The following is a 22,334-nucleotide window of genomic DNA, read 5'->3' as shown; positions in this document are numbered from 1 at the left end:
GGAGGGGATGGGCACTGCCTTCTGCCTTCCAAACACACACCTTGGAGCTGGGTGGGGAGAACACGGTTGGTGACTGTGGGAGTTTCCAGCCCCAGTGCCACCCTCCCGTGGTTCCCACCGTGTGCCTGGCGCCCGTCAGGATGGTGCCATCTTGTCTGAGATGTGTTTGCAGTTGGGAAAGCTCTGCCTTCCTCCACCAGTGTGCAGGGGCTGTGGTGGTGTTCTTGGCTGCTCTGTACCCTGCATGGCGATGTCCACCCGCTGGCATTTCCACCAAAACCAGCAAGAATTGCTCTATGTAAAGGTGTGTGATGGTGGTGCTGCTGGGGCAGGAACCACGCTCTCCCAACTGAAACTGTGGCTGTGAAACATCTCCAGGAGCTGTTTTGCTCCCCAGGTGAAGGGGTTGCTCTGCATCCTGCAGCTCCATGGGGCACAGTGGGACATCACAGAGGGCATGGGCTCTGTCCCACTGCAGACCTGCTCCAGGATATAGGGTGACAGCAGAGACAGGGAATGCAGGGCTGAAGCTGTCCTGGGAGCAGTGGAGGAGGCTACGGGCTGGTGGCAAAGCCTTGAGCAGAACACAAGAACCCTGCAGCCTGTTCTGGTGCCCTCTGGGCTAAAGCCCAGGTGTGTTTAAGCAATACCTCATCCTTTATCACCGTCTCACAGCTTACTCTAAGGGGATTGTTGTGGTAGGTGTAATATACTTAAGGGATTGCTAGTACAAATGGTGTTTTGGCAGCACACTGGGTGCACTGGCTGCTGTCATGGTCCGTTTGGACCGTGGAGGTTTACAGGACAATGTACTCTGTCAAACTCCATTTTATGAGCTTATTAGGAAGGAAAACAAAGGACTTAATCCCCCTTGTACAGCCTAGGTTAATGGAAGAGGTCACTAATTCATCACCTATCAGGGGAAGAGGGGGAAGAGCTGTACTGCTGTTGGCACCAGAGGTGCTTGCCCACCTGTATTTGTCCAGCCATGGCCTCCTTAACCCCTCCCTGCCAGTGCCCAGCACCCAACACTGCAGGGATGTATCTCCTCACACATCCCTCTGCTCAGCCTCAGATACACACATGACCCTTGCGAAACTGGGGGGGACGGTGTCCTTGCAGCCTCTCCAGGGTCTTCTGGCAAGGGCCCTACCCCTCTCAGAACACCCGTCATCTCTGGGGCCTCAACATAAGAAGGACATGGAGCTGTTGAAGCGAGTCCAGAGGAGGCCATGAAGGTGCTCCAAGGGCTGGAGCACCTCTGCTGTGGAGACAGGCTGAGAGAGCTGGGCTTGTTCAGCCTGGAGAAGAGAAGGCTCCGGGGAGACCTTAGAGCAGCTTCCAGTGCCTAAAGGGGCTGTAAGAAAGCTGGAGAGGGGCTTTTGACAAGGGCCTGTAGGGACAGGACAAGGGGAATGGCTTTAACCTGACAGAGGGGAGATTGAGATGAGATCTTAGGCAGAAGTTCTTGGCTGTGAGGGTGCTGAGGCCCTGGCACAGGGTGCCCAGAGAAGCTGTGGCTGCCCCATCCCTGGCAGTGCTCAAGGCCAGGTTGGACGGGGCTTGAAACAACCTGGTCTAGTGGAAGGTGTCCCTGCCTGTGGCAGGGGATTGGAACTGGATGAGCTTTGAGGTCCCTTCCAACCCAAACCATTCTGTGATTCTGTGGTTCAATGCTATGGTGATGGAGGTGTGAGGAGCTCAGACAGAGCAGGTGGGACTGTCGTGGGCGGGGTGAGCACAGCATGGTGGGATGTGGACAGGATGGGGCTGACTTGTGCAGCCATCAAAGCTGTGGTGTTCAGGACGTGTTTCCGCAGGACGATATAGTGTGTCTGGGAGTGCTGGGATGGCGGTGAGGGATGTGGTGGCTTCTCACTGACTTCTGGTTTGGACACAGAGAGAACTTCTAGGAGGGAAAGCAGGTGGAGATGCAGGATCTGGCACAGATCCAGGAGGAGGCACAGGGCCCCGATGTGTGGAAGAGGCCAAGGAAGGTGGAATCCCGAAGGGCGTGCAGGGGAAAGGGTTAATGCCAGGGAAGTCCAGGAGATGCCCGTGCCACAGCTCAAGCATAGCCCCTTTGCTCAGGGCCCCTGTTTGCACCTCAGGGCCCCCCTCTGCCCCCAGCCTGGGGCTCTGAGGAGCCTCCCTACCCCGGGGGTCCTGCTGGGGGACAAACACCAGGAGCCCTGGTGTCCCTCCTCACCTCCTTTCTCCCTCCTAAGATGGGCAAGAGAAGACGCTCTGGGCAGCTGCCCGCAGTGCAACCAGCAGATGATGGAGAGCAGTGACAGGGACCCTTCCTCTGGGGTCCTGGGGTGCACGTGGCTTCCTCCCTTCTGCTGTCCTGCCCCGGGGGAAGGCAAGGCCATGCCTGCTCTGCTCCATGCAGCTGAGGGACCAGGCTGCTGCCCAGGGCAATGGGACTTGGGAAGAGGCAGCAACAAGAGGCTGTGACTGGGAAGCAGTGAGGCAGGTAGGGGGGAAGAGGAAAAGCAGCCAGCGATGAGCCCTTTCCCCACTAACAGGAGACCCTGGCAGAGAACATGGAAGTGAAAGCCAGTTTTTATTGACTGATTAAAACAGTGGTACCCTAAAAACATTCCCAAGATCTCCTCAGTTACTCACTGAGGGTCTTGCACACCTGAAGCTGAGAAGGGTGGCTTGTCAACAGCTGAACGTTGCGGTGAGCTGAGAAAGGAGCCCTTCCCTAACATGCACGGCAAGAAAGACTCCAGCCGCAACACATATCAATCCAAACAGAATGAACTGAGCATCAAGAGGCCCACAGGGAGCTCACACTGTGCCAGGGAGCCTGGCTCCCTGCGAGCCCCTGGGGATGTTTCAGCCACCACCACCTCTGGGTTGGTAACCTTGGGAAGATGGATGCTTTAGAGAGGGAAGGTCAGTGCCTGCCTCTTGCACAGCCCCAAGGCTCTCTGCAGGGCCTTGGTGGCTGCTGGGGCACAATGCCTGGTGTTGCCCATGGTGGGATGGAGCCCTGCACCTGGGGGCAGTGAATTGCAGAGCTATGAGTGGAGCAAGGACTGGGGTGGCAGTGGGGACAGGCAGTGGGGATGCTCTGTGCTGTCCTCACACAGTCCCAGATCCCTGCTTCATCCTTGTCTCTGAATACTCCTCCAATGGGCCTTTTGGGAGCAATCCCATAGCTCCATCTTGCTCTCCTCTCCCGTTTCCCCAGGAGGGCACCAGCCGTGGCCTCAGTGGGCAAAGGGTTCTCAGACTTGCAGCCCAAGAGCCCCGCAGTAGCCACTGGGCACCTCTGCCAGCCCCAGTATGGGATGCATGGCTTTGGGATTGATGCCATCCTCCAGCCCCATTCCTCTGGGACTAAAGCTGTGAATGGGACCCACAGAGGAGGAATGCAAAGGAGGAGGCCCAGCAGCAGCAGGAGGAGATGTCCCCCAAAGCTGCTGAGAGGCTGCAGGGTGGAGAAGGACATGCAGCTGGGGACGGTTGTGCCACAGGGCTGGGGACATGGAGGAGGCTCCCATGCTTCATGCTCCCAGGAGCTTCTTGACCATGTAGCCTGGCATGCTGTAGAGGAAGAGGGCGACCATGACAAGGAGCAACAGGGCCAGCACGATTTTGATGATGAGCCACTTGTAGCGTGTGCAGATGAGGTATTTGATGGACTTGAGTGGGTTCAGGAACCAGATGAAGGACGTGTCCGGGCGGCTGCAGGGGAAACAAACAACTCATCATTAATGCCATTGTCATGGAGAAGGGATGCATGGCCAGCAGTGCAACAGTGGACATAGTGGGCAAGCCCTAGGTATGCCTGCAGAGTTAAAAGAACCCAGCCAGGATGAGGAGGGTGGACAAGAGGACTCAGTACAAGATGTGTCAGATGGAGTAATGCAGGTTTGTGAGGGAGCATGAGGATTCCAGCTGAAGCTGGGATCTGGTGGTGAGGACTGGAGGGGAGGAAGAGTTGGTGGGAGGCCACAGAAAGGGGATGGAGCCAACAAGAGAGGCAGAGCAGGAACAGAGTAAGGAAAAGCAGCAAGTCAGTGAATGGTAGGCACTAGCGGAGATGGCTCTGCTCATGACCCTCATTCCTACTGGAGGATTCCAGTGAAAACCTCCCTTACCTCCCCAGGCCTGGCTCCCACCCCACAGCACCCTGGTCCTGCTGGGGAGCGGGGTTTCCCACTTACTTGGGTTTCTCCAGTGGATCAGGCTCATTTCGGGCCAGCCCAGCGGGGGATTTCTCTGCCTCTTCTGCTGTCAAAAGGTGCAGCTCAGCCTCGACTTTCCCCTGAAGGGAGCAGAAAGTTGTGCTGAGACCTAGGAAACGCGCCCCACCTCAGTCCCCAGGGACATGGTGACAGAGGGCACCTGAGGGATGCAAAACGCCTTCATTTCCCCCATGCTTACAGTGACCTCCAGCTCATCATTCTCATCTCTGGCCACAAACGGCCACCAGCCCTTCACCCGCTTCTGCTTGAAGATGGAGATCATGGGCAGCTCCGCCTCATTGGTCACCATCTCCAGGCTGCACTGTTTCGATGTCTTGGCTCCTCGGGGGAAGCGGTTTAGGTCCAGCTCGATGGCCCCTGGCAGGAGAAAGGGGAGCACAGATGTTGGCACCCGCAAAATGCTGAGTCTTGGCTGGAGGTGGGCTGGGCAGCATATTCTCTGGAGAAGAGAAGGCTCCGTGGAGACCTTAGAGCAGCTTCCAGTGCCTAAAGGGGCTGACAAGAAATCTGGAGAGGGGCTTTTGACAATGGCCTGTAGGGACAGGACAAGGGGGAATGGCTTTAACCTGACAGAGGGGAGATTGAGATGAGATCTTACGAAGGTGTCCCTGCCTGTGGCAGCGGAGACAAGGGCTCTCATCCTGTGTGCTCTTAACAGCATCATCTAAAGGGGTTGGTAGGATGTTGAGGATGTTGTGGACTTAGGAACAGAGATGCCCTTCCAGGTTCTGTTCCTGCATAGGCTGTGTCCCATCCCACACTGCTCTTTACCTGTCCAGCCATGGGTTCCTTGCTGGCTGCCTCATTGCCCCAGCTCAGTGGACCCTCACTTACCAAGGAAATCGTCGGCCGAGAAGTGATCAGCATCCCAGACCTGCAGAGTGAGGCGAGCTGGGATCTTGTATTCAGTCTCATCCCAGGAGAACATAGACTCCTTCTTGGAGATGACTATCTTCTCCTCCGCCATCAGGTAGTCAAAAGGGAAAATATAGCGCCAGTTGAAGTTGCCTTCACCAGTGAGTGAGTGGTAATGGACATCTGTGTCTTGCTTGTCCTCCTGTTGACCCTTCAGCCACCTGTGAAGCCCAGAGGGATAGCAGACATTATAGGAGGTAGGAGTGGGCACAGGACTATCCTGTCTGTGCAGCCAGGATGCCTCCAGGACAGACTGGAAGGACTTAAAGGTGTGAGCAATGGGCTGGTGCTGCTCCAGCATCTCCAAAGGGCAGGATGGGCATTGGGGGTAGGAGGATCATTTCGGGCTGGCAGGTGGCTTATGGTGTGTTTAACAGACTGGTGAGAAATCACCCCATAGACACCCACCAGCCCGAAATGCTGATGCATTGATACGAGGTCCTGCGAAGAATTTGGCTATGGAGGTGTGGGTCCCCTCATCTGTGTACAGGTAAGTTTTGGAAGGGGCTTTCCCCAGCTGCTGGGTGAGAATGAAGCGGAGATGAGAACTAACCACTGTCTGGCTCTAGACGCTGGAATTGGAGGCTGTAGGGCTGAAATGCCAAGTAAGGTCATCAAGACAAGGTCAAAAAGTGGAAGAGAGGCAGGCATGAACAAGCAGAGAGGCCTTGGCTATCAACCCCTGACATAGATGTCAGACATCTTCTTTTCTACCAGGAAAGCATCATCCAAAACCACCTAATTGGTGTTCCAGATTATAACCTGCAGCTGAGAGCTGGGCAGCCAGGCCAGGCACACACAGGGGGTCGTGCAGCCAAGAGGTGAAGAGGCAAGAACCCAGCAAAGAGGACAACAGCAGCATTGGTGCTATCTGACCCTGAATCATAATCCATGTTGTACCTTCCTTCCCACCCCAAAACCCCCATAGGAACCCCAGAAAGCACAAGCACCCAGCCCAGGAGAAGCAGAGGAGGTGACACTGGCAGGCCAATGCTGTACCTACCCCCGGACAAAAATGTCACTGGATTTCTCGCCGGTGAAGTAGTCATCGTCCTCCAGGATGACCTCGTCTGTGTTCCACACTATCACTCTGAGCTCGTACCTGGCAGGAGGAAGGGAAACAAGGAGGTGAGGCACAGGGGAAGGGGCAGAAGGGATGGGGAGACACTGCCAGAGTGACAGAGGAGATGGATTAAACCCCTAGGATAATAACCAGGCATAACCCTGCTTGAAGCAGGCTGTCTACCTGCAACCCTCTCATCCAGCTCATAGAACTGTAGAATAGTTTGGGTTGGAAAGGACCTTCCAAGGTCTTCTAGTCCAACACCCCTGCAATGAGCAGGACATCTTCATCTAGATCAGGTTGCCCAGAACCACATCCAGCCTGGCCTTGAATGTCACCAGGAATGGTGCATCCACCACCACTCTGGGCAACCTGTGCCGGTATATTACCACCCTCATTATAAAGAACTTTTTCCTCTCACCCAGCCTGAATCTCCCCTCTTTTAGTTTAAAACCATCACCCCTCATCCTGTCAGAACAGGCCCTGCCAAAAAGTCTCCCTCATCTTTCTGATAGGCCCCTTTTAAGAACTGAAAGCTGCTCTAAGGTCTTCCCAGAGCCTTCTCTTCTCCAGGCTGAACAACCCCAACTCTCTCATCCTAGGAACATCTCAGCTTCAGTTCATGGGGAAGTCATCTCTCTATGACTTGGGATCTCTGGAAATCCCAGCATGGTCAAGGGATGCAGGCAGAGGCCTGGGCTCGGCCATGGAGCAGCAGAGGAGAAGGGAGAAACAGGGTTCCATCCCCAACCTCCAGTTTTCCATGGGGTTAGTTGCCTGGGAGGTTCCTTACTTCTTTGGTTTCCTGGGAGAAATATCAATGGCAGGACCAGGTGCTGGCATGTCCATGGGGAACATGTCCACCCACATCTCCAGGCGGCCCTGCAAGGTTGGAGAGGCGCAGTCAGCTCCCCTTGTCCCTCGCAATGTGCAGTCCCTCCCTCCCTTGCCCATCAATATCAGTCTGGCCATGCCAGATGTGCTGCACCAGTGAACCCTGCCAGATTGTTGAGCAGGGCAGCATTCCCCCATGCAATGAGTTCTTTCCCCCTGCCTGCAGAAGTGTCTCATGGCATGGTGTGCTGCTGAGCTGCATAGGATGAAGGGACTTCGGGGTATGAAATGGATGCAGGCTGGAGCAGGAGAGGCACTGATTTAGTCTGCTATGGTCAACAAGTTAAGGGCTGTTGATGCCCAAGTGCCACTCTTTGCAGGATGCCTCCCCTGCCTCTGCTGCCCACAACAAAGTGGGTTATAGCTGGTCTACTGAGCTGAGCATCTCTGCTCCCTGCTCAGAGGGGCTCTGCAGCATGGGCAGCCTCCACCTCTGCTCTGGATTTTTGAGGACCTGCTCGATGCCCGGCTTGTCGGGGTTCAGCAGCGGACGTGTCTCCACATGCTCGGGGACCAGCTTGCAGCCTGCCCATGGGATGTCCTCCCAGTGACGCAGCACAGCCAGGGCCAGGTGCTCATCCGTCTGCTTCTTCTGACCTGTGTGGGCAAAGGGAGGGATGAGCTGGGCAGAGACACCAGGGACAGAGAGGACCCTGTTCCTCTACCCCTACCTACTCCAAGGGTGCAGCACTGCCTATTAGCTGTTCTCCATTTCCTTCCATACAGTTTGTCCTACAGCCAACACTTCTTAACTCCTCTCCTTCTCTTCTCTCTTCATTTACAGAAGGTCCAGATCCCCTGACAGTCTACCTTTTCCCAGGCTTAACAAGCTCCACATCCATCTCCTCCCCTTCTGCACCCCTCCTGGCCTGCCTTCATCTTTCTTTGGCACATCTGAGTGTGTTGGGACACAACCACTGTTTGGGGATGTAGTTACATGGAGAACAGATTCCTAAACCCTGGGAAGGACAGAGCGGGCTGTTGTCATTGCTCTTTGGGCATATGCTGCCAGGAGGATGTTTTCAAAGGCTGTGACATGGACACTCATGAGCGATTCTGAGAGCAACCCTCTGGCCTGGGTGGTCTATAAGACTCTAACTGATCTCATACTGGAAGGTTCATTTAAGGTGGTGGATGGAAAGTGACTGCAGTGCTGCTCTGGGGGGATAGGACCACTGTTTCTGTCTCCAACCCTGAATGATGAGGGGACACCCCAGACTCCTGCTTCCCTCCACAACCTTCATCCCATGTGGCAGATACCATTTTCATCCTCAATCTCAGTGGGGCCAGTAAAGACCCTGTTGGCAACTTTTACTCTTCCTCCTGGCCCATAGTGCGGCCCATCCACTTTGCCATCTTTGCATAGCTTGGACAGGATCTGGGAGGGCTTCATGGGGTCACGCCAGGTGTTGTAACCATGTCTGTGAATAGGAGGGCAAGGTCAGTGAATCAGCAGAGAAATCTGGAGGAAAAAAAGCATTTTCTTCCCCTCTGCCAGCAAAACAAATGTTGCCATGAAGGACCCAGGATTTACAGGGAAAGGATCTGAGGCAGCAAATGTGAAACTTGAGAGCAGACTAAGTACCTCTATGCCACCACTCTGTGCTTTGCTAACACCCTTCCACCCCAGCCCTTTTACTCTGCGCACCCCACTTGACTCCTGATGCTCAGCACTGCTCCTTTGGCCCTGCTGCTATTTCAGCTCTGACCTCACCCCTCTGCCCATTCCTGTGAGTGCCCCTCAGTTCCTTCCTCCCTGTCCTGCGCTCCTTACAACCCACTCCATTGCTTCCCTGCTGTGCTGGTCACAAAACCTGTCTTAAGGGTGAGGATACAGCACAGACTCCTCTATTAGCAGGCAGTAAAGGAGGGAGATTCCTGCAGGTCTAGGCTTGGCATGGAAGATGAGGCAGGTATGGGTGCAGGCAGAAGACTGGGCAGAGACAGCATTGCTCGTACATGGAGTAAGTCTGTGAGACTCCACAAGTAGCTCGGTGCTTGCTGTAGTAGCGGTTCTCCAGATCAATCTTGGTCTCTCCAATGAGGTCGTCAGTCCCCACCAGGTCCCAGTCGTACACGGCCACTGTCAGCATGGACTCCATGGGGAAGGTGGCCTCGATGTCAAAGGATCTAGGCCAGGGGAAAGAGAAAAGCTCTTGAAGAGAAAAGGCTTGGCTGCTACTCAAGACCGACATATGGGTGAGGTGGGTCTGCTCCGATCTATGAACAGTGTTTAATTTTCGTCTACTGCTGCAGGACATTCAAGGTAGGGGCTTTAAAACTCTGCATGGTTTGTTTCACATCCAGCAGCTCTAGACAAGAGGTAGCACAGGTAGATTGCTTGACCTGAATGTCTCAATGGCCCTGAAAGAGAGTTTATGCATCACTGGAGAGCTAGGCCATACTCTCATGATTCCTAAAGTACACTTAACCTTAATCATAGAAGGTTTGGGTGAGAAGGAACCTTAGACCTCATCCAGTTCCAACCCCCTGCCATGGGCAGGGACACCTTCCACTAGACCAGGTTGCTCCAAGTCCCATCCAACCTGGCCTTCAACACTGCCAGGGATGGGGCAGCCACAGCTTCCCTGGGCAACCTGTGCCAGGGCCTCACCACCCTCACAGGGAAGAACTTCTGCCTAAGATCTCATCTCAATCTCCCCTCTGTCAGGTTAAAGCCATTCCCCCTTGTTCTGTCCCTTCAGGCTCTTGCAAAAAGTCCCTTTCCAGATTTTTTGCATGTTTATCAGATACGTACATCTCTTAAACACCCTTTACTATATACAGCTGGCTGAAATGAGGATGCCTATGCTGCTTGCAAGAGAAGTTCTGTGTGATGAGTCCCATCTATTGATCTCAAGCAGCTGTGTGTGTGACAACCAGGGTGCAGGTCCAAGGACTAGCAAGGTTGGCTCAGGCTTTGCTCATCACTTTCAGGTGCAGAGAGGTAACAGGCCTGGGGCAACTCACTTTCCAAAGACAGGGTTCAACTGCTTGGAGATGTAGTTCTCCTTGTCTTTGATGTCAGTCTTCCCCAGCTTGATGGCAATGTAGGGGTCAGCTTTCCCATTGATGTCAGCCGGGTGGAGGTCCGTGGCCTGTAGAGAAGAGGTGAGATATATCAGTGCCATCTGCTGTAGGGAAGAGTTCAGGGATGGCTTCATTCTCCATCCTTGAGATCATCTGGCTTTGCCTGGCCATGGGCATGCAGCTAAACACTTTGGGCTCCCTATATAGAGTGTCTTGGTTTAAACTGCGGATAAATCCTGCATTGTGTTAATCCCTGTCCTGGTTTGGGCAGTGGTTTGGGGCTGGCTGTGTCTCCTCAGAGAGACATAACCCCAGTTTCCTTTTGCATCTCTTTCATCAGTGGAAAGAAACAGGCTCCTCTAAACAAATACCCAGAGGAACAACATGATCAAGATATCAAGAAGACCGTTCCCTTCCCCTCTTGTTCTCTCCATACTAGTGCCAAGGGCTTCTGGCTTCTCCCCATAAAGGAGATAAGTATCCTTAAACTCTCCAGTTCTGACCTCCATTATGGCACACAACAGCAGGTGCCTGTGCTAGGACACATTCAGCCCATCCTAGTGGTTGTTGGTGCTGATCAGATTGATATCTACTGTTGCAGTCTCAGTCTGGTGGTGATCTACAAGAGAGTTCTTGCCCCACTGGACAATGGGATGCTGCACTAGATGGAGAATCAGGTTAGTGGGAAATGTAGCCAAAAGTAGGTTCCATTTGTAAAACACTGGAACAAGGTGCAGCCTAAGTGCTTCCAGCAGGACTGAGATCCTTTTCAAGTGCCTGGCTACAGTACCCCACTCACATGCTTCAGGTGACAAGGATGACTAGTTTAGGGGTCAGGAAAAGACTTTTCCCAGAGCATGCTCCATATATAAAGAAAAGTGCATTAGCTGGGTCAGATCAATAACCACACAGCACGTGTTCAAGGAGGTGCCATGCTCTTCCACCAGATCTACTAGACCCTGCTCCCATTGCTCTGCAGCAAAGCATCACTGAGGTGTTGTGGCTATGGAAGGAACCAGCATCTCACAGTCTGAGCTGATCCAAATTATTCACTTGAGTTAAGCACTATGACAGACATTCTGGTCCATCCTACACACCAGAAGATAGGTCTCTGGATCTGGCATGAGCTTGGATGCATCTTGCTCCCACTGCTTGGAGCACACAGCTATGGAGACACTAACAAGTACCTGTCAATGAGCTGCTTCAGTCCTCATGCTGCATCCTGGGCCCTCATGCGCTGAGAGCTAAAACCAACACCCTACAGCTTTGGGACCATCTCCTGGAAGGGAGTGCAGGATTATGCCTTGCCACACCACACTGTTATACTCACCCGCACAACATAGACTCGGACCAGCACATTGATAGGGTCGTTGCTGGGGATCCCCTGGAACATGCCGAAGTTGGGGTCATATCCTGCCTCCTTGGTGATATCATCTGGGAGAGGCATTTTGTAGACACATATGGAGCCCTGGTGCAAGGCAACACACAGCCCGATGAGAGTCCTGCTGCCCGGGGCTCAGGGTAAGCAGATCCATCCCAATCCACCCTTCCTGAGGACCCAGACGATATCCTTGTTTCTAGCCATGTGTTGGAGCAGACAGGCCAGACCTGGAAAATTCCTCCACCTCACAAGCACCTCTTCAGGGGTTGCAGCCATGAGAAGAGAAATTGGACAGAGGAAAGGAGGCCTGCAGAGGAATCAGGCCAGCAAGGTGCTTGTGGGAGCCTGGCAACCAAACTCACTTTGAACCTCCCCACGATCCGCTCCTCTTCTGTTGCATTGTCGTCGTTGTCCCCGATCTTCCCACGGAGCAGGTTGAAGGTGTGCAGCCAGTCTTCAAAGTTATCAAACTCTGTTTCCAGCTCTTTGTTGAAAACCTGTGATGACAGAAGGTTAAAGGAGGGGAAAGATATGGTGACTGCCCAGGTCAAAGCAGAGGGAACTTGGACACCTCTGCTCCCAGTGTCCAATTCTCTAGGAAGTGAAAGGATCTCCAGGGTCATTGGGTTGGATCTTGACGCCAGAAGCATCAAAATAATGTACAAGAGGGAAGCTGAGTGGTCCTCTCCTCTGTGCAAGACCCAGGCTCAACACCCTGCTGGACACCAGAATCACAGACTACATTAATCCTAATAAACATCATGGGTGAGATGAACCAGACTGCACCAGAGCCCATTCTTGCCCTTTGTCCTGGCTGGGCCTGCCGTAGCCAGGCTGGAAAACTCTCCTTTTTAGCCAGGGCACATCCAAGCTTCTCCAAGGATGATCCTGTCCCAGGGCAACCCCTTTCTGTAAAGCTTGTTATCTCTGACTCCTTCAAACTATGGAGAGAAGCTGGCAGTCCCTAGGCACATCTCACCTAGGGTTAGATAACCCATAGGTAGCTAAGGTGCCTCATGCAGGGTTGACCTATCCTGCTCTGATTTCCAGGTGGCCAAACTGCCATCGGGCTAGAATTCCAGCCTGGCACTGAGCAGGCAAGCCCTTCTCCTTCCCTGCTGACACACATACCTTCAGTTCATCAATCCTAGGCTTGTTCTTCTTCTCAGGAAGCTCAGGGGCCGACTGTTGCTTCTTTTTCTTATCGTCTTTGGGTGCCTTGGACTTCTCTTTGTTCTTTGCCTGAGCCTTGGAGCCTTTCATGGGAGAGTCATCAAGTTTGATTTCTGAGTCTCAGGGGAAGCGGCAGGGTGGGAGCAGATGGAAATGAGGGTGAGGAGGGGTGGAGGAGACAGGGATGGGGGACTTTGATCGAAGTCCTTCAGACAGGAGGAGCATGAAAGCTGACAGCAGCTACTGCCTGCAACTCCCATCCCATCCCAGCCCTCTCCTGTCTTCCTTTGACTCTGGCCACTGCTGCCCAGGTCACGTCATCTCTAGGATGGTCTCTGTGCAGAAGTCATTTGGAGGACTACAAAACAAGGACACAGTGCTAGCCGCTGGCTGCCTTGAACAGCAGTGAGAAGACCTGGTCCTGCCCACTGCATCTCCTTTTTGCCCTTGTAATGGAGATTTTGCCTGCTATATGCAGTCTAAAGAATAAAACCCCAGCCTGGGTATTGCAGAGGGGGCAGTCCTTGATGCTCAGCACAAGCTGCTGCCCTTAAGGTGGTGCTGCTCATGACCAGCTGCAATGACACATTGTTGGGGTCTGTATTGAGAGCAACCACCAGCCGTGGACATCAACTACACTGGGAACAGATTGTCCTGAAAGGTACATTCAAAGAAGACGTTTCCCACACCCTCTACAATCCCTGTCCCTCACTGCCTCTGCCAGCTTTCATGTCTGCTGGGCAATGCAGATGGGGACACACAGATGACAAAGACTTCATGTGGAAGAGGAAAGGAGGAAGGAAGGAATGGGAGTGCCAAGGGGAAATGGATTTTTCACAGAAGGCAGAAAGAAAACAACGGGAGACACAAGACACCCCCCAGCAGCCCTGCCATGACAGCAGTGCCCCGGCATGACAGCAATATGGGGACAGCAACCCATGGGGACATGGAATGTATGGAGGGTATGGGTGAAAGTCCTCAGGGAAACCCCTCAAAGCCCCACTGGTGGGACTGGCAAGGAGCCTCCAGGATGCAAATAGACAAAGTCACCCTTGACCAACACGTCCCAGCTCACCAGTATTCTTGGCCCACACCACTTGTGCAAAACTTGTCTCACCAATTTTAAACATCTGCAACACCCCAGCTGAGCTACAGACCCCTGACTTCCTTCAGAGAAAAATGAATTTTGGCACAATTCATCTTACTGTAACATAGTAAAGACAGGTCACAGAACTTTCCCTAAAAGTGTGTATTTTTCTTCACTGTCTCTGCTAGAACAGCAGACAAGGAGGCGTCTACATGAGGGTAAAAACAGTCAGATAAGAAGAATCCCAGACTTTCTGTCTGGCTGAATATTCCTATGTAAAACTGAAGCAAAATAAAAAAACCCAAAGTACTTCAAGCCTTCTGCAAAACGAGGATGGAAATCCTCATGAAGGTGAGTTAGAAGTATCTATTACTTGGTGTGATCAACAGAGTTCAGGAGCAGAGTCTTATAGCTACCACATCTGATTGGCAAAAGCAACAGAGGATATACAACACACTGTGAGCACCTACTTTGGCAGAAAAGCAGCAGCAGGCTCTGAAAGGGATGCTCAAGCACCAGAAGGAGCCCTGGTCCTACCTTTCCCTGCCATGCTCCCTCTCTTGTTCACAACCTGCTTACCCTCTGCCATCTCCATTTCTTCCTTCTCCTCTGCTTCTGCTGCAGCTGCCTCCTGCTGCCGGAGTTGCTGGGGGAGAAACAGAGAGGACAAGGAGTGGGTGCTTGTGCTGGGGTCTCTGTGGTTGCTGGGAATACCTAACTTGGGCTTCAAGGCCAGGTTGGATGGGGCTTGGAGCAACCTGGTCTAGTGAAAGGTGTCCCTGCCCGTGGCAGTGGGTTGGAACTGGATGAGCTTTAAGGTCCTTTCCAACCTAAACCATTCTCTGATTCTATGAATCCTGCTCAGCTCTGCCAGTTGTTAAAAATATCCTTGCTGACAGTCAGGCAGGGTTAGCAAGGAAAGTAGCAGAGCCTTTGGAAGCAGCTGGAAATAGGTGAGACCTCAACAGGCAGGAAACAGCATTTTCCCCTTCCCCCCTACAGACACCATTCTCTGCTCTGCACCCACCTCTTTCATAGTCTCAATTGAAGCAAAATACTTGGACCACCAGTCCAACATGCTGTCATCCGGCTCCTCCTCTTCTACTTCCTCTCCTCCCCCTCCTCCTCCTTTCTTCTTCTTCTTCTTTCTCTCTTTCTCTTCCTCAGACTTCAGGGACAAGGGAAGCGAAGACAGAGAAGAACAGGGATCAGATGCAAGCAAAATATCTCTTGAAGTGCAAAGGTGGTGGGTGAGGCATCTGAGAAGCCAACCCCTCCATGCTGGGTTGCCTCATTAGCACTTTCCCCCTTTACAGCCGCGGACACTAAGGCACAAAGCAGCAAAGCAAGATGACCAAGGCTCCAGAGGGACACAGTGTCAGAGTCCTGATATATCCCCTCCTTTCCATCATCCCTTCCATCCAAGCATTTCCCAGGCTACCGCTCCTGAATCTTACATGATCGCAGTCCTCCCTGTGCCCCCCAAGTACCCTGGGTCTACTCAATGGTGCAATAAAACCTTCTGCAGGGAGTATCAGGTTGTGTTGGGAATAACCAGCACCTCTCCCACAGGGTGCTGCCTGTCCCTGGGACAGCTGGGTTGAGAAGTGCTGGCCCAAAAGAGCTTCCCAGTGAATAGGAACCAGGCCACTGCATATCTGTCAGTGAGACAACGCTGCTCTGTCTGTGCCTTGGGGTGAAAGGGTGCTGGTCGCTGCCTGTCTTTTGGTTGGTGAGGATGTATGGTCCATTGAAAGCTGCCCAGAAGGGTTGGATAGGGATTGCAGAGGGTTGGGAGCAGGGATGCGGAGCAGATCCATCGCTTACCACATCCACCTTCACCACTGCATCGGAGTTCTGCCGCCGGTGGTGGAAGCGAGTAGGGAGAGGGAAAGCCAGTTAGCAGCAGAGCCTCAGCCAAATACAAATACACACTGGCACACACATGTTACGAGTCACAGACAGCTCCCCAAGCATGAAGGAATTAAACACCTTGAATGAAGAGCCCTGACTGGGAAAGCTCTGCCTGCAGGGAAGATGTCTGTGGTGATGAACCAAACCCATCTCCACATGGGAGATATCTCTGTCACTGCTGAGGCAGAGCAACCATCCCAGACAGTGAGAGATTGGGTCTGGAAAGACACTTTGGCATTCAGCATGGGTAACAGCTCTCTGTGCTCTTGGAGCATTTCTTGTCCATTTTAGGAATGCCTGCAAGCTACTGTGGTAGATTTCAAGAAACATGTGGGCACTGGGGCGCTCCAGACACACTCATGCACGCATGTCCTGTTGCATGAAGCTGTGTGAGCAGAGGTACCTGATACAGCACATATGAGGGATTCTACATATAGGTACATATGTGAAAGGGCCTTCACAGCGTGTGTATGTATCTGTACATGTGTGCTTGTGATGCTTTGTATGTGCCATGGCCTTTCTGTAAACGCACACACATGAGACGCCACGGGTATTTGGAGCCCACAACATGCCTGTAGGCACACATAGGTTGTGTGTTCATCTTGCTGTAAAGGGCCTCCTGCAAAAAGAAATCCGCTTCTTCTTGTGAGGAAGCTCTTGAGCCTAGGGGTATGAGAAGGGGCTGGAATTCCTGTTCTGGGCAAGCAAATAGGCACAGGCACATTCAGCATGGGAACAAAGCCTGATGCCTCTGGGACACATTGGCTGTCCAATGCACACAGTGCCAAATTTTCAGGGTAAGCACAAAAGGTCTAAAGAGCTTTGGCTGCCTCAGGCTGATTCTGTGTGCCTGAATCAGCTTGATACCGTGTGCATCTGCTGTGTCCTGTGTGGCTCAGACTTGCTGCAGAGAGGTTGTGCAGTAACACCACACTGACCACCCATGAACGGGCATTTCAAGGAGTTGAACAGGTATTTCAAAGAGCTGATGTAGCCATTTGAATGTCTTGAAACTATTGCAGGAAGGGAAAAAGGGAAATCTATGTGAGCCTGGCTGCTTGTAGAGACTGTGCAGTGCTTTGAAAGGGCAGGGTTGCTACATATGGGGAAATTCTGATGGGTCGCTTGTGTCTGCATTGGTCACAGACAGGGACAGGGCTGTGCTCATGGGTGCTCATTCCCCTCTGACTATTTATGAAGGAAAACATAAAGATGTCTAATTTGCATAGACCAGGACAGTTCTCTAGGCATCAAGCTCCAGCTAATTTCAATCAGGACAGAAAGAGGCAATTTGTAGGACTATGACCCAAGGCCCTTCATTCCAGGCATCAGCCCAACCCCATGTACAGCAGGACAAGGTGGCCTCTGTTTGGGTGGAATCACTCGGAGGTCAGCAATTCAGTGAGGAGAGATGCTAAAGCGCTGCTGACATACAGATACTCACAGCTTCCAGCTTCACCATCGTCTCCATCTTCTTGATAGGAACCTCAGGTTCCATGTTGACAACGATCTCCCCTGTGGGGCGAGACCGATGGGCCCTGTTGGTCATTGCCACATAGCCGTTGAGGTGTTTGGCTGGACAGAGAAGAGAGAAAGAGAAAGAAGAGAGAAGGAAGTGTAGAGGAGAAACTGAGAGCTTAGGTGAGATCATATAGGACTCATGCAAGAGTGATGTGTGCCCAGAGAAGAGCAGCAGTGGAAATAAGCACAGACCCTTACAGCACAACTAAAAAACCCCTTCCATAGCAAAGGAAAGCAAATGATGAGAAAGGATTGGGGTTTTCCACCTGCACCAGTGTCCAGAGGAGAAGAGACAGAGAAGGTGATTGCCCCAAAACTATCAGCTGGTGTGGACACAACCACAGGTCCAGACCTCTGGCTGGAACCCAGGATGGGCTCTGGCAATCCCCCACAGACCTCCTGTCTCTGTCCAGCCAAGGGTGCCTCGGCTTCCAGCAAGGACTAGGAGGAGATCAGCAATCCCTGTGGCTCACCAAGCCCTTGACTGCTGTGCTGGGTGCAGGGAAAGGGGCCTTGCTGTGGATGTGGATGAATGGGGTCGTGGCTGGAATTGAAATGGATTGAAATGGAATTGAGTGGCCTCAATCTGTAGCTTCATAGTCTTCACTCAAACAGCAGCAGTATGGCAAATTCCCCTTCCAGTCTTGAAGAACATTTGGGGAGTCTAGAGTCATGAAACTGCAGAGGTGTTAGTGATGAACCAACCTTTCTTTCTTACAGGTTTGCAGTTACTGCAGTGAGAGCCACAGATGAAAACATCAGAGGGGATTCATGGCCTCACACCCTGTGGCTTCTCACCCCCTTGACCCAGATCCAGAACCACTGCTTGCTTAACCAACAAGCATAGTCCTTACAATCCTCTACCCATCTCTTTCTTCTCCATGCACAATGCCCCAGTGACCCATACCAGCCAGGTCCTCCTGGTCCAAGCCTGGTACCTGTCATATTCCAGTGCTGGGCTTTCTTATCTGGTGGGCGGTAGATGAACTTCCGTAGGGAGCTGACAGCGTGGGACCCCACTAGGGTGTAACGCCCGAAAGCCCGGCAGTCCACCACGCGGATGTTGAGTGGAGGGTGGAGCAGCTCGTTCTCCGGGAGGTCCTGGGAAGCAAAGGTGTGCTGCTTGTCAAGGGATGGCAAGGGGCTGTGGGATGCCTGCTTCGGTGATTGGAACTAAAACAAGGATCATGCTGGAGGAAGCTAGAGCAGCTCCAGCAAAGCACAGAGTGGTTTGGGTTGGAAGGGACTTTAAAGCTCATCCAGTTCCAACCCCCTGCCACAGGCAGGGACACCTTCCACTAGACCAGGTTGCTCCAAGCCCTGTCCAACCTGGCCCTGAACACTGCCAGGGATGGGGCAGCCACAGCTTCTCTGGGCACCCTGTGCCAGGGCCTCACCACCCTCACAGAGAAGAACTGCCTAAGATCTCATCTCAGTCTCCCCTCTGTCAGGTTAAAGCCGTTCCCCCTTGTTCTGTCTCTACAGGCCCTTGTCAAAAAGCCCCTCTCCAGCTTTCTTGTCAGCCCCTTTAGGCACTGGAAGCTGCTCTAAGGTCTCCCTAGAGCTTCTCCAGGCTGAACAAGCCCAGCTCTCTCAGCCTGTCTCCATAGGAGAGGTGCTTCAGGCCTCAAAGCATTTTTGTGGCTCACTCCAACAGCTCCACATCTTTCTTATGTTGGAGACTCAGAGCTGGATGCAGGACTGCAGGGGGATACTCATGAGAGTGGAGCAGAGGGGCAGAATCCCCTCCCTGGACCTGCTGGTCATGCTGCTCGTGGTGCAGCCCAGGACACGGTTGGTTTCTGGGCTGCAAGCTTGTGAAGCTGCATGTTTTGGAGCCCTCAGAGAAAGGCCACACCAACTTGGATGGTGCTTGTCATCTGTTGCTGTAGGGAAACTGAAGCAAGGGGCTAGGAACCATGATTTCAGATCCAGAAAATCTGGGCTTCAGCTAGGAGCTCAGAGGGAAGAGGAAACACTCACCACTTCGAACCACTTGACCAAAGTGCTGAAGTTGGGGTTTTTCTTGTAGTTTTGGATGAGGGCTGACTGGACCCCCTTCCCAGCACACTCAATGTCCACACGAGGCCGGTCCACCTGGGCCAGGTTCACTCTCTTCAGATCCCTGAGCCCCCAAAACAAGACCTAGGGAAGGAGGAGGAGAATAAAGAACATAAATATGAGATGGAGTGCTCCATGGATGGAGCAAGGTAGAGTCAAAGCAGTTGGTTCTCTGTATCCGCCAGGAGCAGTGACACTACTAATGTCATTGCCTGGGCAGCGGTGGACCCCTGAGGTATCTTCTCTTCCACCATGTGGCTCAAGGCTGCAGCAGGGTCCCTCTGCCACCCCACATCTTATCTATAACAGCCTAAGATCTCCAGCCTGCTGCCCTCGACACTCCCTTTTCTTCCTTTCTCATCTTTTTCTGCCATGGAACTCCATAATTCAGAACCAGACCAGCCCTATCCATCCACAGTGGCTCTTGATTCAGGACTGACATCTGGTGCAGCCAGTACAGACAGATCCTTGCAATGCAGACATCTGGTCTTAGTGCCCAGCTAACCATCAGAGCTTCAAAGATTCCTCCTGTTCTTCCAACACCAATGGATGGGCTCTCCTGCCCATGCAATGCTGAACATTGACATTTGGTGCTCCAAGGCAATTACCTCCACTCTATATTTACTCAGCACTGGCCGAATCCCCAGTGGCACTGGCAGGATGGGGCCGCGGTCCATATCCGTGGGGCCGTCGATTGGGGGCAGGTCTGACTTGCCCCCAGGGCCAATCTGGAAGAGATGCAGTGTGGGTTAGGATTTGTTCCTTTGAGCTGGTGCTCAACTGCTGGGAAGCTGGCTTTTTGGCAGTCCCTGGTCTCGTGCATTGGGTCTGTGCTGTCTCAGAGGGTTCAGGAGCAGCAAAGGGTTGCTGAGTGTCCAGCTGACCCCACAGTCCAGGGACTTTTGGAAAAGGTATATACATGAGTGGAAGGTGCTGGGAAGCGCTGTGCCTCCTCACAGGACAGACCCAGCAGCAAAGCAAACTTAGCCTACCAACACATCCCAACCCCAGGGATGTTCCTTTTCTTCCTGCAAGGAGTTGCACCTGCCTGGGCTGAGTACAAACTGATGGAGAAGTGTTCCGAGAGCTTAGCCCAGAGCAGGTTTCAAGTCCTGTTTCCAAACCCAGGGCAGATCAAATATCCCATATGAGCTGTTCCCCTCTCACCAGGTTAGTTGCTGTGATAAACCCTTCTGGCTTTTCTAGGATGTGTGAACTCCTTGCTCTTTGCAGCAGCTAAGATATACACGGATGGGTTAAAGCCCTGTTCCCTTGCAACATTCCATCCCATCCTTTCCCTCCCTCAGTGTGGGGTGGCCTTGGCAGCGGGTACCTGGAGCAGCTCGAAGGCAGCCAGCAGGTCGCCTGCAGTGGAGTTGCCACGGTAGATCTGGTAGTACTCTAGCTGTGGGGGGAAGCGTGGGGGACAGTACTGCTCGTCTGACATCTTCACCACTGGCTTCGCAAAGGTGCGGCCCATGAAGTCAGCTTTGCCCTGCGGAGGCAAAGAGAGCACTGGGGTTTGCTGACCCAAGTCATGGCCATGAGGTCTCTCCAGTTAGCCCCGCAGCTCTCCCCATCGTGGTCATTACAGGACTAGCCCACTGCACCTGGGACACCAAAGCTCAGTGACTGCTTTCACTCCTGGCTTCTTCAGACAAGGTGGAGGAGGTGGCTGAGGCTCAGCATTGAGGCCAGGGCTGAGCCACTTTTCAAAAGGAAAAGACTCTTGTAATGTCGCCTTGCCTCCAGCCTCACAAAAGCTCTTGCTTCACACTCCGAAAATAAGATGTCATTGCACTGAATCTGAGATCTAATGAGCAGCAGAGGTTGATCGTGCCATGGGAGATCTGGGGGGGAATATCTTCCAAGGGTCGGGAGAAAAGCTGCTTCTCGCATCCTCTGCACTACTGGCTTGCCTCTGAGTCAGGGGTGATCGCAGCACCTAAAACCGTAAGCATTTTCCTTTGCTGCGATTCCTCTTACCACTGTGTCCTGGTCATAGATCTCAATGACAATTATGGGAGGGTCATCCCGCATCTCATGAGCTTCTCCATACAGCTCCACATTGTCAAAGACAAGCAGCTGGTCCCAGGTTGGGCAAAGGGTCTCATTGAGAACCTGGAAGAATGGCAGAGAATTATTGCTCCAGGCAGGGACTAAGGGCCCGTGCAAAGGCAGCAGACTGGGCACTGGTCTGAGTTGCCCAGCAGCACTAATGGGCTGCTGCATGGTTGTTTGTTTTAGACTAGTTAGGTATAGAGTATCTCCCAGGGGAAAAATCCCAACAGCAGGCAAACAGATGTGAATCACTGCCAGTGTCCACCAGGCCTGCTAGTGTTTGGCAGCCTTCAGCCCTGGGAGGGAGACACAAAAACCACTCCAACATGCTCCAGTTTCTCCTAACCAGGCAAGTGAATCCCCCCCGGGATGTGGGAGAGCTGTGCGCTGAAGTGGGAGCACATGTTGTTGTCGTGAGACAGCCTAATCCTTGATTTACTGGCAGTCATGAGACCTGTGGCAGGGGAGCAGGATGAAGAGCTGATGGAACATGCAACACCAAAGCTCAGCTCTCCAGGTCAGGAGATGGTGTTTACCTCAGTGCATTGGCTCTGGGAGATGAAGAAGACTCGTGCAAAGGGGTCTGAAAGGCCACTGCTGTCGGCTGCAAATAAACTTCGGGCTTGGTACATGTGGGCTCGCAGCTGGAAAACCTGCTTCTCTGCAAGACAGAGGGTGAGACAGCTTGATACGCAGCACTGCAGCCCAGCTGTGGGGCTCAGCCTGCAGAGCGAGGTCTCAGGGGCTTGCTTTTTGCTCAGGGCCAGCACTAATGAACGATATAGGCTCAAAGCATGAGTCCTGAATGGGCATGGGGACTTCCTCAGCATCCATCTTGGCATGTGCAGGATGAGAGCTATGAACAGGGTAGGGAAGAGGGTTCATGATTCCCATACCCCATCTCCCCATCGGAGCAGTGGGAGACCTCAGACTGGGACAGCTGGAATGATTTCCCCCTTAGCTCCTGGAAGCCCTAGGTCTAAGGGCTGCCTAGCCAGGCTCCCTCTG

General features: G+C 52.9%; 1 protein-coding gene across 3 annotated transcripts in view; it reads right to left on the bottom strand.

The window, feature by feature from the left end:
- Window positions 1–3,521: 3,521 nt before the first annotated feature.
- OTOF (otoferlin) overlaps window positions 3,522–22,334 on the bottom strand; it is a gene marked incomplete at both ends in the record, with an annotated part of 98,121 nt that continues 79,308 nt past the window's right edge. For 2 of the 3 annotated variants that reach the window (XM_080616324.1, XM_080616325.1), the window contains 23 exons: window positions 3,522–3,702; window positions 4,185–4,285; window positions 4,405–4,583; window positions 5,061–5,302; window positions 6,145–6,243; window positions 6,998–7,086; window positions 7,553–7,695; window positions 8,359–8,519; window positions 9,058–9,228; window positions 10,069–10,196; window positions 11,459–11,596; window positions 11,872–12,006; window positions 12,641–12,795; window positions 14,349–14,415; window positions 14,797–14,937; window positions 15,597–15,626; window positions 17,128–17,258; window positions 18,143–18,305; window positions 19,188–19,349; window positions 19,874–19,993; window positions 20,599–20,760; window positions 21,252–21,386; window positions 21,863–21,987. In XM_080616324.1, coding sequence (XP_080472450.1) covers window positions 3,522–3,702; window positions 4,185–4,285; window positions 4,405–4,583; window positions 5,061–5,302; window positions 6,145–6,243; window positions 6,998–7,086; window positions 7,553–7,695; window positions 8,359–8,519; window positions 9,058–9,228; window positions 10,069–10,196; window positions 11,459–11,596; window positions 11,872–12,006; window positions 12,641–12,795; window positions 14,349–14,415; window positions 14,797–14,937; window positions 15,597–15,626; window positions 17,128–17,258; window positions 18,143–18,305; window positions 19,188–19,349; window positions 19,874–19,993; window positions 20,599–20,760; window positions 21,252–21,386; window positions 21,863–21,987 — 3,158 coding nt within the window. The remainder of the gene's footprint in view (window positions 3,703–4,184; window positions 4,286–4,404; window positions 4,584–5,060; window positions 5,303–6,144; window positions 6,244–6,997; window positions 7,087–7,552; window positions 7,696–8,358; window positions 8,520–9,057; window positions 9,229–10,068; window positions 10,197–11,458; window positions 11,597–11,871; window positions 12,007–12,640; window positions 12,796–14,348; window positions 14,416–14,796; window positions 14,938–15,596; window positions 15,627–17,127; window positions 17,259–18,142; window positions 18,306–19,187; window positions 19,350–19,873; window positions 19,994–20,598; window positions 20,761–21,251; window positions 21,387–21,862; window positions 21,988–22,334) is intronic. The other variant, XM_080616326.1, reaches the window with a different exon arrangement.

The sequence above is a fragment of the Psittacula echo genome, assembly GCF_963264785.1.
Source record: "Psittacula echo genome assembly, chromosome: 4".
NCBI classification, from domain to species: Eukaryota; Metazoa; Chordata; class Aves; order Psittaciformes; family Psittacidae; genus Psittacula; species Psittacula echo.
This window is presented reverse-complemented; position numbering and strand designations above follow the sequence as displayed.